Below are 13,985 nucleotides of genomic sequence, written 5' to 3' on the forward strand. Positions count from 1 at the left end.
AAAAATTGACGTGAAGCAACGCATCTTTGTGCAAAAGAATGCCGTATTTATCACCCGATGCGCTCATTTTCATCTGCAAGACACCCCGAGATGCCCCATTTGCGTCGTTCACAGTTTCTAAACTGATCAACTGAACGCCACCATTTTGGTCTCATTCTAAAGTGTGTCCTTCTGCTCGCTTTTTTGCCAAGAATGAACCTTCAGGGTTGCTTCAGGAGGGACCAACCTGGAAAGAACAAGAGATACAGTCCCGGTGTCCTGTTGTTCCGTGACTGTCACATGACTAAATAACGCTTTCTGAATTGGATTGCAGGGTCGCTGTGCATCAGCAATGCCTTTTTTCCTAAACCATCGCTCAGCGTGGTCATGACCTCTCGTGATGCCAAATTGTGGACAGAAATTTTGTACAGTGCCTAAAGTCGGCAAGTGTCGATGAAAACGTGTGATGCAGTTAGAAGATGCATCGCAACTGCCAGTGGCAATGACCTTGTCGGACCGGCGGACTTGCAGACATCGCGGAACAGCGCTGCAACCAAGAAGTTGTGAGCAACATCACGGGAAGAGGCGATCATGATGGCTGCCACTGCAGTGGTCCCGAAAGCGGCAGATGGCATTGGTGCTCAGCCTGAGTGATGGAAAACATTGGTGCCACTAGCAATGTCAACAGCATACTGTGGCCATACAGTGGACACACCAGTAATAGAATGTGGTGCGGCGATCATTACGGGCATATATGCTATGAAGATTCGCACTCGGCTGGACGCGTCAGGATCGACAGGGCGTATCTCACGGCGGCTGACCAAGATACCATCGAGGAGAGTTACGAGCAGCAAGCATGTGAAAAAGCAGCGTAACTCTCCTCAGTTTCAGCAACGGAGCGCAAGGTGAAGTGCCTAACTAGTGAACCCTGTGAACAAGTAACCTGCGTGAGCTGCACATGCAGCAAACTTGCATAGGCAGTAGGAGAGCAACTGAGAAAGACAGCCGTCGTGTTGTTAACGCAGACAGGAAGTGCACATCATCGGCAGCATTCCAAGCAAACAGCAAGAAGAGATAGAGAACCCTGCCTCGGACTACTCTCCAGGAGCTTCCCGATTCATTGTAGTGGTGAATTCCAGGATTTTGTGACATAAAAAGTATTTCTTACATTACTAAATGTCTTTTGCATTTTTCACATGTCATTATTTTCACACAGAAAAAAAAAATTTGGGATGATTTCTATGATGCTTAACTGGTACAGTTGCCACGAAATGAAGGGCATGGTTACTCAGACTTAGAAGATGGTCAACAGAACTACACATATCAGGTGTCATAGTAAGCACATGCTCTAGTACACTCGAAGTCGATGACGTTTACTGGGTTGATTGGCTAACAGTTTGTTTGAAGTTGAAGTAGGATGTTCTGACGTGCTAGTTGGCTCATAGCTTTAGACGTTTCTTACAACTGCGTGAAAAAACGAGGGCACAAGAAAGAGACACGCACCACATCATGAGCACAGACTGCCAACTGTTTATTTTTGGAAAGCAAGCAACATATATATTTCATTCGGGAACCTGTGCACGTGTCCGCATTGTCACTCTCACATGTGCCGATAAACATAAAAACGTAAAAGATTATCTGCTGGGTAACAGTGTATCCAAGATTGCGACAAAGAATGGGTGTGCTGAAATTGCTGTTGTAGTGCTCAGTTTAATTGTATCAAGGTAGGACTGCACGCTGCCTGAAATGGTCTACAGCAGTTCCTGAAATACAGCAGTTCCTTTACCTGTCACAGGACGCAGCAAGTTTATCAATTCACTGTTCGGGTTTTTGATGCAGTGGCTTGGAGAGCAGGTGGTCAGGGAGGCATTTCCTGGAGCCATAATTTTTCGTCCTGCAGACATGTACTCGCATGGGGACCACTTCCTGCAATACTATGTGTCCAACCGTAAGTAAATTTTAGTAAGTAAGTAAACAAAGGAAGTAAACAAAGGAATTCATTAATTTGCATGCAGTTACGTTGCAATTCTTTTTTCTTTGTGTGTATTTATGTTCCATGTGCAGCATGAAATAAAAGTTGAAGTTGTGGGAGTCTCGTATCTCACAGGTGTTCTGACCACCATGGGTTCAGGCGTAGTGAGCCACAGGGCCGCTGCAGCCATTGCTTTGCATAATTTAGGGCACGCACAGTGGCGAGCTCGGGCTGCAAAAGGGGGCACTGGGTGCTGTGCAGGCAAGAAAACACAATTGCCCTAAGTTCTCGGAAACAGTTTATTTGTCTCTGGCGACACCCAACACTGCACAAACGCCCGGTCTCGAGCTAGCACTGGAAAGGGGCTGCCGCGCCGAGGTCAAGAAGTACAGACAAGGGCGCTGCTAGCACGTCGCTGCAGGAGGATGGCTCTGTGCAGATATGCCGCTAGCAAAAGTCTCCCGCAGCTGTGCTGCCTACTCTCACAATAACGACTGGGCCCACTTGTGAGAGCTTGGGCTATCTTCGTCGGTTTGGACCTCTGATAAGTGCGGCTCGGCGCAGTAGGTTTAGCATTCAGAAAAAGGAGCAACATCAGCTATGCACTTGCCATAGGTGTAAAGGCACCGTAGACGAGCTCAAGTCTGAGGCCCTAACAAAGGGGCCGACAGACAAAAGGAAAACATGCACGTACCGAGTGCTGTCCGGGAAAGGTAACTCGCACCAGCTCTGCCATAGCACCATGGTTGGCAGTGCACAATCCATTACCCGTGGCAAATGCCACCCAGGACAACCGTCGTGAGTGGAAAGGAATAGGCGTAGGAATGACAGAACAGATGAATACCTGCACCAAGATGCTCGGGCGCACTTCCATCCTCACAAAGGTCAGCGCTTCACCATTTGTGTTCTTACTTGTCCTGTCCTTCGTGCTGTTTAGACTTCGATGTGTAATAGCTAGCCTGCGTCAAGGCTCTTGTCCACAAAGGAAAGCAAATGTAACATGTGCCACTACGGCTAAGTGCTGAGCAAGCAGGCGGCTATAGATAAGCGTACATTTTAGAACACAGCTCTTAGGTGGCTGTTCCTGCGGCGAGCGTCAGCATCAGCATTGTCCCTCATCACTGAGCGAATGAGCACAGCGAAGGATGAAAGTGAATGCGGAGTGCAACGGGAGGTAAAGGATGGTGATAGTGAAGAGAGAGCGAGGAGGAAAACAGAACAAGAGGGTGCAGCGGAACCATGAGGCAGAAACTGGAGGACGAAAGTATGGCGGAAGCATGAGAAGAAAAGCGCACTGCCGTACAAGACGAACTATGGCGATGATGGCTACGAGATGATGCCAGAATAGCGAGCATCATCTGTATGGAAACAAAGTGCTGCATGAGTGGAGGTCTATCTGCAGCAGCTGCTGTGAATCGCGGCCACGTGTCACTCATGCGCTGCCTCTTGTGATCTGTTGATTAGCGAGGCAGTCACATTTTTTGACCACACAATTGTATTCATTACCTGGCCACTTGCCTGACATCTGGCCAGCGACAGCACATCCCAATATTGTGCTCCCTGTCATCTGTGAAAGTAACAAGAGTTTCTGCATACAATCAGACCTCAATTAACAAAGCATTTAACTTTGCATAACCTCATGTTCATAGAACACAATCTATTTTTAACCTCAGTATAATGAAATGTGTTTATTTGCAATTTCAATATTATAAAATTGAACTGCTGCTACAGATCAAGACTGAGGCAATAAATGGAAACTACTGTGGGCACAGGTGACAGAATGGTTTGATTAGATGAGGTTATTTATGAATCTGCCTTTTAAGTAATGTACCGCATGGCAAAAGCGGCTAGTGTAGCGGTTTGCTGAACAGCTGGCCATGGCCTCAGCGATGGTAGCGCACACTGAGGCCACGATCTGCCGAGCAGAGCAGGCACTAGGGAACATGCACATTGTAGCGCACAGGCGACACAAGTCACACATTCGTACTGGCTCATTCTGTGCAGCATAATCCTGTATTCCGCTCTTGCTTTGATGTCAGTGCCCGATGTAGTGTTTGTGTTGTGGCTAATGTTCCCCACTGGTTGCGTTCCAGCCTCTTGAGGCTAAACATTGGGAAGGTGAGTAGCAGGCACTAAAGGCGAGTCCCTGTTACTTTTTGGAGGCTGATATCCTGCAAGCAGTCACAACTTGTGAGATTTAAAAGGGGGTCACCACTCATTTTGGAATACCACAGAAATAACTCTCCGCAATCTTCAAGTCAAAAGACACCATCGTTGACTCCATGAAAAAAGGGCCAAATTCTTGGGGAAGCTGATTGGAATATTGAATTAACAAGGCTTCATGCACCGTAAATAAAAGGGTTTTAGTTAAGTGCACTGCACCTGCAACAATTTTCTTATATAAGTGGCTGACCAATTTTCTGGTGCTGTTTGATTAAGCGCAGTATCACTCCATAGAAGAGACCTTCAGCTGTTCTGTGAAAAGAGTAGTACATAACGGCAACTTAAATTTTGGACACCTTTCGAAAGTTCTGCCAGGTCTTACTCAGGCTTCAGGGCAAACTGCAGCAAAGTTTCACATTGACTAAATTTTTTATAGTTGTGTAGTATATAACGCTGAGTCAATCTTGGCAAAGCAGAAGAGCTGGCAATTGTATGGTTTTTGATAAACCGTCCTTAAACAGCGCCTAAGCAGATGATGCATGCATCTGGTGGTGTTGCTATGACTTAAATCGCAGCACGCTGCAAGCAGCCTGAAAGTGCTGAGTGCTCGGGCTGGTTTGCGTTGCAATGCCTGGAGAAACAGAGACCAATCTGAGCACACAGTAGTCCAAGCGTCCACTACGGTGAGAAGGCTCATTGCAGTATCTACGTTACACAGCAGCGTGGCTCTCAAGACTGCACGGGTGTGCCGTCGCAAGTTTGGAGGTCATGCCGAGAAGCGATGCATTAGATCATGAGTAACTTCCAGGAAGCCGTAATGGCAGTGGTTTCTTTTTTCTTTTCAGCTTCATTGTCAGAAGTGGTTATTTTTGCGAGCTTTTCGTAACCCTTCCGCTTATATTTAAATTGATAAATCTTGCACGGAGGCTGCTCTATGCAGTGAAACCTTGTTACTACAAACACCACATTAACAAAATTTTCAGATTAACAAACTTTTCAGAAATCTCCTGCTGGCTGCTTAATAAGTTTCAATGTAAAAATGTTTCAGTTGAACTTCAGAATACCAAACTTTTCAGTATAATGATTGTTATTCAGTTTCCATGTCATCCTAACAACACCTGAGTACTACAAATTAATGTTATGCAATTTGGGGATTCTTAAGATTTCCGTGTTTCCTTCACGGCGTTTGGAACAGTGGGCTAGCAGAGGACAAGGTGCTGAAAGTGGAGGCTGCAGCTTATGGGATTGGAAAACCTGAGACAGCCGCGGAGGAGAAAAACTCGGAAGGGGACATTTCATTTTCATTTTTTTGTATCGTGGAGGTGACAACGCATCAGGATTTGTGGGTGCATACACTGCCCAGATAAGTGTCACCTAGCAACGGAGCCACGTCTCTTCAATGTTTCTTGGTTCAGGACCATATTTTTTTACACCAAAGCACTTTTAGGCTCCTTAAATCATGTTGTCTTACGTTTTACCACCCCACAAATTCACAGCACATCCTCTTACCAGCGGGTGCTGCTACTATGTTATCGTTTTGCATAGCATTTGTCTCCAGACGCTTTCGTTGAAGGACAGTGGTGCTTCTTGGAAAGTTGCCAACTTCTTGCAAACCTTTATCCTTAAGAAAGAATGGCACGAACACACAGGAACGAAAAAGAAAAACACGAACAAGCGCTTGTTCATGTTTTCATTTCTCATCCTTGTGTATTACTGACATTCTTTCTTGAGCATGGAATACCAACATGCCTGGCACTCAGTACTTCTAAACGTTTATCACTGGCACATTTTAGTCCAATATTATATCCTCCCTTTGTAATGTATTTTCATGTTCCTAGTACACCTCATTAGTCATTGCCATTATTTTATTCATATACATTTTACTGACTTTACTACGACTGTTTTTAGGCCCCTTTACAGCCACATCACATCTACTATATGTAATTCATTGCTTCATTGCCAACTCATTAACACTGGCCTGTCGTTCTTTGGTCATACTTGGCCCTTGTACCACAAAGCACCAAATTCATCATTGTCATCATCATTGACATTTTTAAAGAATGCAAAAAGCAAGCACGGCACAAAAGGAACAGGGAGGCTAGCTGTGGCAGTGAATATGGCACCTAATTTCACACAAACTGGATGAACATTTAAAGCTTAACTCGCATGTCTAACTGCTTATGCAAAAAGCAGCATATGCCATTATAATATTAATAAAAGTTTGTCCTCTTTTTTTGTAATATTGTCACTTTATTACGCTTTCTTTCACAGCAATATTGCTACATGCTACTTGAAGAAGATGATGTCGACCTTTGGATTTAGTGGGATGTACCCATAAGCAGCCACTGGCTAATCTGAGGACGACTGTCATAATATATGGTACGCGGGAGTGGAAAGTATAAACATACGAAGACAGTGCGCCGTTCGGTGACAAAGATGACAGTGACTCTGTGCAAATACCCGCAAGAGAGCCATCATCATCATCATCGACGCCGACTTGGGAGCGTCGGCAGTGGCGCTTCGAAAAGCGTGGCGCGAGAGTGTGGCCCGTGGCCCGTGGTGTGAGCAGTGCGCGAGGTTCGGCGGTCAACGGAAAACAGCTTCCTCGCTGGCTGTCTGGCCCATAGGAGCTATCGCCGCCTGCGCCAATATGCCACACCCGAAGCAACACTGTCGCCCGCTGGGAGGTTACCTCGCCCCGCTCTTCCGCTGGGCACTGGTCCAGGAGGGCTGGCGGTCCTGAACCGGGGCGGTCGAGCGTTCGGGTGAGCGGCCACAGGGCTACCCTGCCAGCTGTGAAACGCGACCCTGTGACTGCGGCCGGCTACCTGAGCCCCGCGACGCGGTCCGACCCGGCCGTCCAACACGGCTGTCCGACCCAGCCGTCCGTCCCGGCCGTCCGACCCAGCTGTCCAACCCGGCCGTCCTACACGGCTGTCCGACCCGCCGGTCGACACTGCTGTCCGACCCCGCTGGCCAGCATCAGTTCCACGAGGTCTCAGACAAGGCGACACACGCTCCGCCAAAACTGTGGGCCAATCATAATCCACCGATCCATAGAGATAGTGCATGTCGCCTATGAGGCATTGTCACGTGTGTGTGCCGTTATCTGTGTCGTGTACGTCAATACAAGTCCGATGTGTGTTTGTGCTTTCGCGTGCTGCTTCTCCCTTTTTCTGAAGTGATCCGGCCCCAGTAACATCACAAACTGGCGAGCCTGCCAGGATTCACTCGCAAATACAGTGAAAGGGGGCAGTTTCGCTTGAGCGCAGACGCACATTAGTAGACGGCACCATGGATTTAGAGAAAATCACGGCGATAGGACTCCAAATAGAATTGTCAGGCGCAGAACTTCGCAGATGGATTGAAGCCGAACAGGCAAAACAAAGGGACGAGTGAGCTGCGGAGCGAGAGGCAATCAAGGAAGCTGACGAGAGGCAGCGCGAGATCCTCCAACTAAAGCTTCAGCTTCAGGAAGGAGCTCGGAATATGCCGGCAGCGGCTTCTGAAATTTTGACTACGCCCAGCACCTCCTCGTCAACCCTCAATCCACAGAAGTTACTTCCTTTGTTCGACGAGAAACGCGATGACTTACACGCGTATTTACAGCGATTTGAGCGCGTAGCAACAGGGCAGGACTGGCCACAAAAAAATGGGCTCTTGCTGTGAGCATGTGTCTAACTGGTGAAGCATTAACTGCGATCGGTCGGATGACTGCCGCCGATTCATTAGATTACCCGAAGGTAAAGAAAGCTTTGCTGCAGAGGTTTCAATTCACGGCTCAAGGTTACCAAGAGAAGTTTCGGAAGGCACGAGCAGTAGAGGGCGAAACTGGAAGACAGTTAGCAGCAAGAATTTCAGCCTATTTTGACCATTGGATTGAGATGGCTAATGTGGTTAAAACATATGAAGGTCTACGAGATCACATGATCTCTGAACAGTTTCTGCGTTGTTGTGAGCCAAAGTTAGTCATTTTCTTGAAGGAGCGAGAGTGCAAATCCCTTGACGAACTTGCTAGCTTGACGTATCGCTTTCTTGAAGCACAGAACTGTACAAACCTAGGAAAGGGTCCCGACAACACAAAGGATTTTGGGGGGAAAAACATTGAAGCTCCCAGGAAACCGCAACTTATGTGCACCCTCTGTCACGGGTTTGGACATTTGGCTCCTGACTGCCGTGCCCCACCTAAGCGTATGCTGAAGTGTGAGTTGTGCGACAGAACGGGACATACAGCTGAAAATTGCCGAACTCGGTACGGGGACAACAAACCAAGTTCTGCGTGTGCATTCACCGAATCTCGACCAGTCCGGACTCATCCAGTGAAAGAATCAAAGTGTCCAGGAAAGAAGACTCGCCGGTCAAGTGACAGCGAGGACAAAAACCCTGGGACTGCTGTAACTTTCCTCATCGACGGGATGCCAGTGGATGAAGGCCGGCTGATGGGAAGAAGTGTTCATGTATTATGAGACACCAGTTGTAATACTGCAATTGTCAGACGGGAACTCGTTCCAGAGGTGTATATGATGGGAAGAAAGAGGAACGTTGTTCTTCTGGACGGCTTAACAAGCTACCTGCCTGAAGCTGTCGTGCAAGTGAACACGCCCTATTTTACAGGCAAGTTAACAGTGGCATGTATGGACGAGCCCCTCTACGACCTTGTTCTGGGAAATCTTCCAGGCATCAGAGGACCATACGATCCGGGTTCTGACTGGAAGCACCTCGCTGCTCCCAACGCTGAGTCGTCTCTGATAGAAATGAAGCTGAATAAGGCGCCTAGGAAGCCTCAGCATGTATCGAGCGTGGCTGAAGCCAGAACTGAAGAACTAGGCAAGATTCGTCCCTTGTGCGTTCCGACAAACGTCCTACGTGACGTGACAAAAGGACAACTCATTAAGGAACAGCGGAAAGACCCCACGCTGAAACATAGTTTTGCCAAAGTGAGCAAGTCGTTTAACTCGGGAAAGGGTCACAGTTACGAATTCGTTGAAGAAAAAGGATTGTTGTATCGCCTTTACTACCAGGCCACTGGCAGAACCTTTAAGCAGGTGGTCATACCAAAAGCATTTAGACATGGCATATTAGAAGTGGCTCATGAAAACATCATGGCAGGACATAAAGGTATCAGGAGAACAACCGATCGTGTCCTACAAGAATTTTATTGGCCAGATGTGCACAGAGACGTAAAACGCTTCGTGAAGTCGTGCGACAAGTGCCAAAAGACAACCGCTAAAGGGAAAGTACAGGCCGCTCCACTTCCTTGTCAGTGCGTGCTTGTGTGTGCCTGCAAAAATACGACCAGTTCGTTCGGTCCTGAAAATTTAGAAGCACCGACACAAGATCCTCCGAAGTCGAGAAAGCGCCGGGGTCCAGGACAGCGCAAACAAGCCCATAGAGGAGCGCGCCAGGCACGTCAACAGAGTGTTGCTTTGGAGTCTCCTTTTGCAGGAGTATTCTTTTACTATTAACTATATAAAAGATTGTGACAATGTCGGAGCTGACAACTTGAGTCGCGCGTAATCACATGCTCATTTAGCAAAATGCGATTGGACAATGCGACCACTCAAGTATTTAATCTTTATTTGAAAGCGAACAGACTTGTGCATTAGTACTTTACCTGGGCGCAACGTCCTGCGAACAATGTGTGTCGTGCACGTACATGAACAAGTGGACAAACGTACACGACAATTTTCCTTTTTCTCTTTTTTCCCATCCCGCGTCCTTGTCTTAGAATAGCTGTGAACAACTTTCTCGAGAAGGGGGGTATTGTCATAATATATGGTACGCGGGAGTGGAAAGTATAATCATATGAAGACAGTGCGCCGTTCGGTGGCAAAGATGACAGTGACTCTGTGCAAATACCCGCCAGAGAGCCATCATCATCATCATCATCATCATCGATGCCGACTTGGGAGCGTCGGCAGTGGCGCTTCGAAAAGCGTGGCGCGAGAGTGTGGCCCGTGGCCCGTGGCGTGAGCAGTGCGTGAGGTTTGGCGGTCGACAGAAAACAGCTTCCTCGCTGGGCGTCTGGCCCATAGGAGCTATCGCCGCCCGCGCCAATACGCCACACCTGAAGCAACACTGTCGCCCGCTGGGAGGTTACCTCGCCCCGCTCTTCCGCTGGGCACTGGTCCAGGAGGGCTGGCGGTCCTGAACCGGGGCGGTCGAGCGTTCGGGTGAGCAGCCACAGGGCTACCCCGCCAGCTGTGGACGCGACCCGGTGACTGCATCCGGCTACCTGAGCCCCGCGACGCGGTCCGACCCGGCCGTCCAACCCGGCCGTCCAACCCGGCTGTCCGACCCAGCCGTCCGTCCCGGCCGTCCGACCCAGCTGTCCGACCCGCCGGCCGACACTGCTGTCCGACCCCGCTGGCCAGCATCAGTCCCACGAGGTCTCAGACAAGGCGACACACGCTCCGCCGGAACTGTAGGCCAATCATAATCCACCGATCCATAGAGATAGTGCATGTCGCCTATGAGGCATTGTCACGTGTGTGTGCCGTTATCTGTGTCGTGTACGTCAATACAAGTCCGATGTGTGTTTGTGCTTTCGCGTGCTGCTTCTCCCTTTTTCTGGAGTGATCCGGCCCCAATAACATCACGACGACGACAGGCCTTGCTGGATGTTGGCTGGCTTCCATGTTGGCCAGTGCTTGTATATCACCTTGTAGTTTCCCTACTTTGCTTCCACATTATTTGGTGGAGGTGCTGGGTATTTATTCTGACGACAGAGCTTCACTGTGGATGCCACCTTGAATCTATTGCCATGCTGTCAGGTGATGACACGTCGCCGCCAGCTATGCCTGCGACCACTACCCTGTTTATCGCCATCTCATAGCCCCGTGATCCTTGGCCCTTTGTCGAGGCAAACAGCATTGATTTGGATGAGTGGCTCAGCATGCACGAGCATGTCAGAAAGCAGAATGGCTGGGATCGAACTATAATACTGGCCAATGTCATATTTTACCTCAGAGGAACCCCTCACGTCTGGTTTTGGACCCATGAGGGTGGTCTCAATAGCTGGGACATGTTCAAGCAGCAGCTCCGTGACGTTTTCAGCAACCCATTTTTGGTAGACAGTTTGCTGCCAAGAAACAACTGGTGGTGCATACCCAGACCTCAACTGAGCCTTACTTGTCGTACATACAGGATGTGCTGGCCTTGTGTCTACAAGCTGACCAGAAGATGTCCGAGGCTGACTCCCTCCATTTTGAAAGGTATTGCTGACAACGCGCTCAATCTGCTCGTCTTGACCAGTGTGACCACTGTTGACAGCATGATCAAAAAGTGCCATCGTCTAGAGCAAGCGATATGCCTATGCATCTCGCCACAGTCTGAGAGTCTACTGAATACCGCGGCAATGTCGTCCTCCTTCTCAAGCATCCACATCAGACGACACGATGCACATTGTGCGCCGAGAACTTGAGGCCGCATACCCAGGTTCTTATAAACCCACAGTACCTGAGACCTCGATGCTGGCTGTTTCATTTATCCAGGCCATTGTTCATCAGAAATTTGCAAACCTTGGCGTCTTCCCTGCTGTCTGCGCCATGAACACTCCTGACACCACCCTAGTCTCAGCGGACCAGCCTTGTCGCACACCATATGCACTTTGATCCATTAACACGTCAGAATGGAGAACAGCCGATGATAAGCCTATCTGTTTCCACTACAGCCAAGCTGGACACATTGCTCATTTAAAGAATACATTGTTGCGCCAAAAAAAGGAAAATAAAGACTTGGGAAGGAAGAGTACGAAAAGACAGATTGACAGATCTTCCTTCCCAAGTCTTTATTTTCCTTTTTTGGCGCAACAATGTATTCTTTAGATCCCAACCAACTCGCCCAGCAACAAGTTCTACATTGCTCATTATTGCTGCAGCCAGTGGCCCTCCTAGTCCTCTAGACTATTTCCCACTTACTCTAGTCCCTTCCATACTGCAAGCTGCTACCACCCTGCGCCTAATCTTCTGCACCCAGTGTCGCTGAGGAAGGTACCTGCTACACCCAGCTGTCTCCGCCGCATCCTCATCCATCTCGTTCACCGACTCGCCGCCGCTCTCCTTTAGCCATTACTCTTCACCGGGAAACTAGACTGCAGAGCTTCTGAAGGTGAAGCTGCACTGCGAACCTTGACCCAAAATCCTCTGTTGCCCTTATGTGCCCGTTGGAACACTCTTGAAATGCATGTCAACGGCATACCTGTCAAAGCTTTGGTTGATACTGGGGCGCACGTCTCTGTCACGAGTGCCAGTTTTCGTCGTCGTATGGAAAAGATCCTTACACCTCCCATGACCAGAGTTGTACGTGTCGCTGATGTTGCGATGGTCACCGTTGTTGAGGTCTACAGAGCTCGGGTTACCATTGGTGGTCACCAGATGGTTGTTATTTTTATGGTCCTTGCACAGTGCCCTCACGACCTCATCCTTGGACTTGATTGTCTTTCTGCCAATTCCACTCTAATTGATTGCTCCACCAGTGTCCTCCGCCTTGAACTGCCTCACCTCTGTGAACCCAGTGACCGACCTCCTTCCGTCTCACTTACATTGCAGTGACTTTGTTCGCCTACCATCTAAAACCGTGACATAGGTCGAAGTGTCACGTTCGCCGGCTGTTCTAGATAGCGACTACTATGTGACGCCTCTTACCAACTTCCTGCTCACTCACGGTATCGCTGCACCCTATACACTCCCGAGCATTATGGTTAACAGAATTTGCCTTCCACTTGTGAATTTTGGCTTCATCAAGCAGGTACTTCCACAGGGGCTTTCAATAGCTCACTTCTGCCCCCTGCAAGACTTTCAGCTAGAAGCTTTTGCGTTGGATGCTGCATGTCTTCATAAGGGCACTCCGACGGCGACAACTTGTGTCAGCCACGAAATTCGCAGCATGATCGCCAATGACCTGTGCATACTTTGCCCTTAGATGTATTCCTAAATCATACTGTGGTATGTTTGTTTTCAGTAATCAGCCTTTGGGCTAGGCGTCCTTTATTGTGCATCGCATTCTCACAGGCGATGCGAGCCCTGTTCACCGATGCCCCTGTCGAGTGTCTGCATCATCCAGCAGGAAGTTAAGAAGATGCTTGTGAAGGACATTATTGAGCCATCATCCAGTTCCTGGGCTTCCCCTGTTGTCTTAGTTAAAAAGAAGGATGAATCATGGCACTTTTATGTGGACTATCACCACCTCAACAACCACGAAGAAAGGCACTTACCAATTACTGCAAATTGATGATGCGCTCGGTTGTCTGTGTGGTGCTGCTTACTTCCCTTCTATCGACCTTCAATCTGGATATTGTCAGATTGCTGTGGGCCCATTGGACCGAGAGAAAACTGCTTTTGTAACTCCTGATAGGTTTTACCAGTTCAAGGTCATGCCTTTAAGTCCATGTAATTCCCCAGCTACATTCTAGCGAATGATAGACTCTCTGCTTCATGGGTTTAAGTGGTATACATACTTGTGTTATTTAGACAATGTAATGTTTAATACACACCTTGAATGCCTCTCAGCACTTCTTGACATGTTCCACCATGCCAGACTACAGTTGAATTCATTCAAGTGCCGTTTTGGCTGTCGCCGCATTACGATCCTTGGCCATATTGTGGATGCTGCCAGCGTAAAGCCTGAACCAGAGAAAATTCGAGCTGTGAAAGGCTTTCATGTTCCCGTCTGCCAAAGATGTTTGCAGCTTTGTGGGGCTCTGCTCCTACTTTCGCCGGTTTGTGCAGAATTTTGCAGTGATTGCGAAACCGCTCACACATCTTAAACAAGACGCCCCTTTTACTAGAGGTCCTACACAAGCTGCAGCTTTCTCCAAGTCCACACTCCTCACAGTGCCTCCCTGTTTGGCCCACTCCGACCCATCAGCCCA

At 48.6% G+C, this 13,985-nt stretch overlaps 1 protein-coding gene across 2 annotated transcripts in view; it reads left to right on the top strand.

The window, feature by feature from the left end:
* Window positions 1–13,985, top strand: part of ND-39 (NADH:ubiquinone oxidoreductase subunit 39) — an 81,698-nt gene that overhangs the window by 39,772 nt on the left and 27,941 nt on the right. For both annotated transcript variants that reach the window (XM_075687944.1, XM_075687945.1), the window contains exon 6: window positions 1,819–1,927. In XM_075687944.1, coding sequence (XP_075544059.1) covers window positions 1,819–1,927 — 109 coding nt within the window. The remainder of the gene's footprint in view (window positions 1–1,818; window positions 1,928–13,985) is intronic.

This window comes from Dermacentor variabilis, chromosome 4, assembly GCF_050947875.1.
Source record: "Dermacentor variabilis isolate Ectoservices chromosome 4, ASM5094787v1, whole genome shotgun sequence".
NCBI lineage: Eukaryota > Metazoa > Arthropoda > Arachnida > Ixodida > Ixodidae > Dermacentor > Dermacentor variabilis.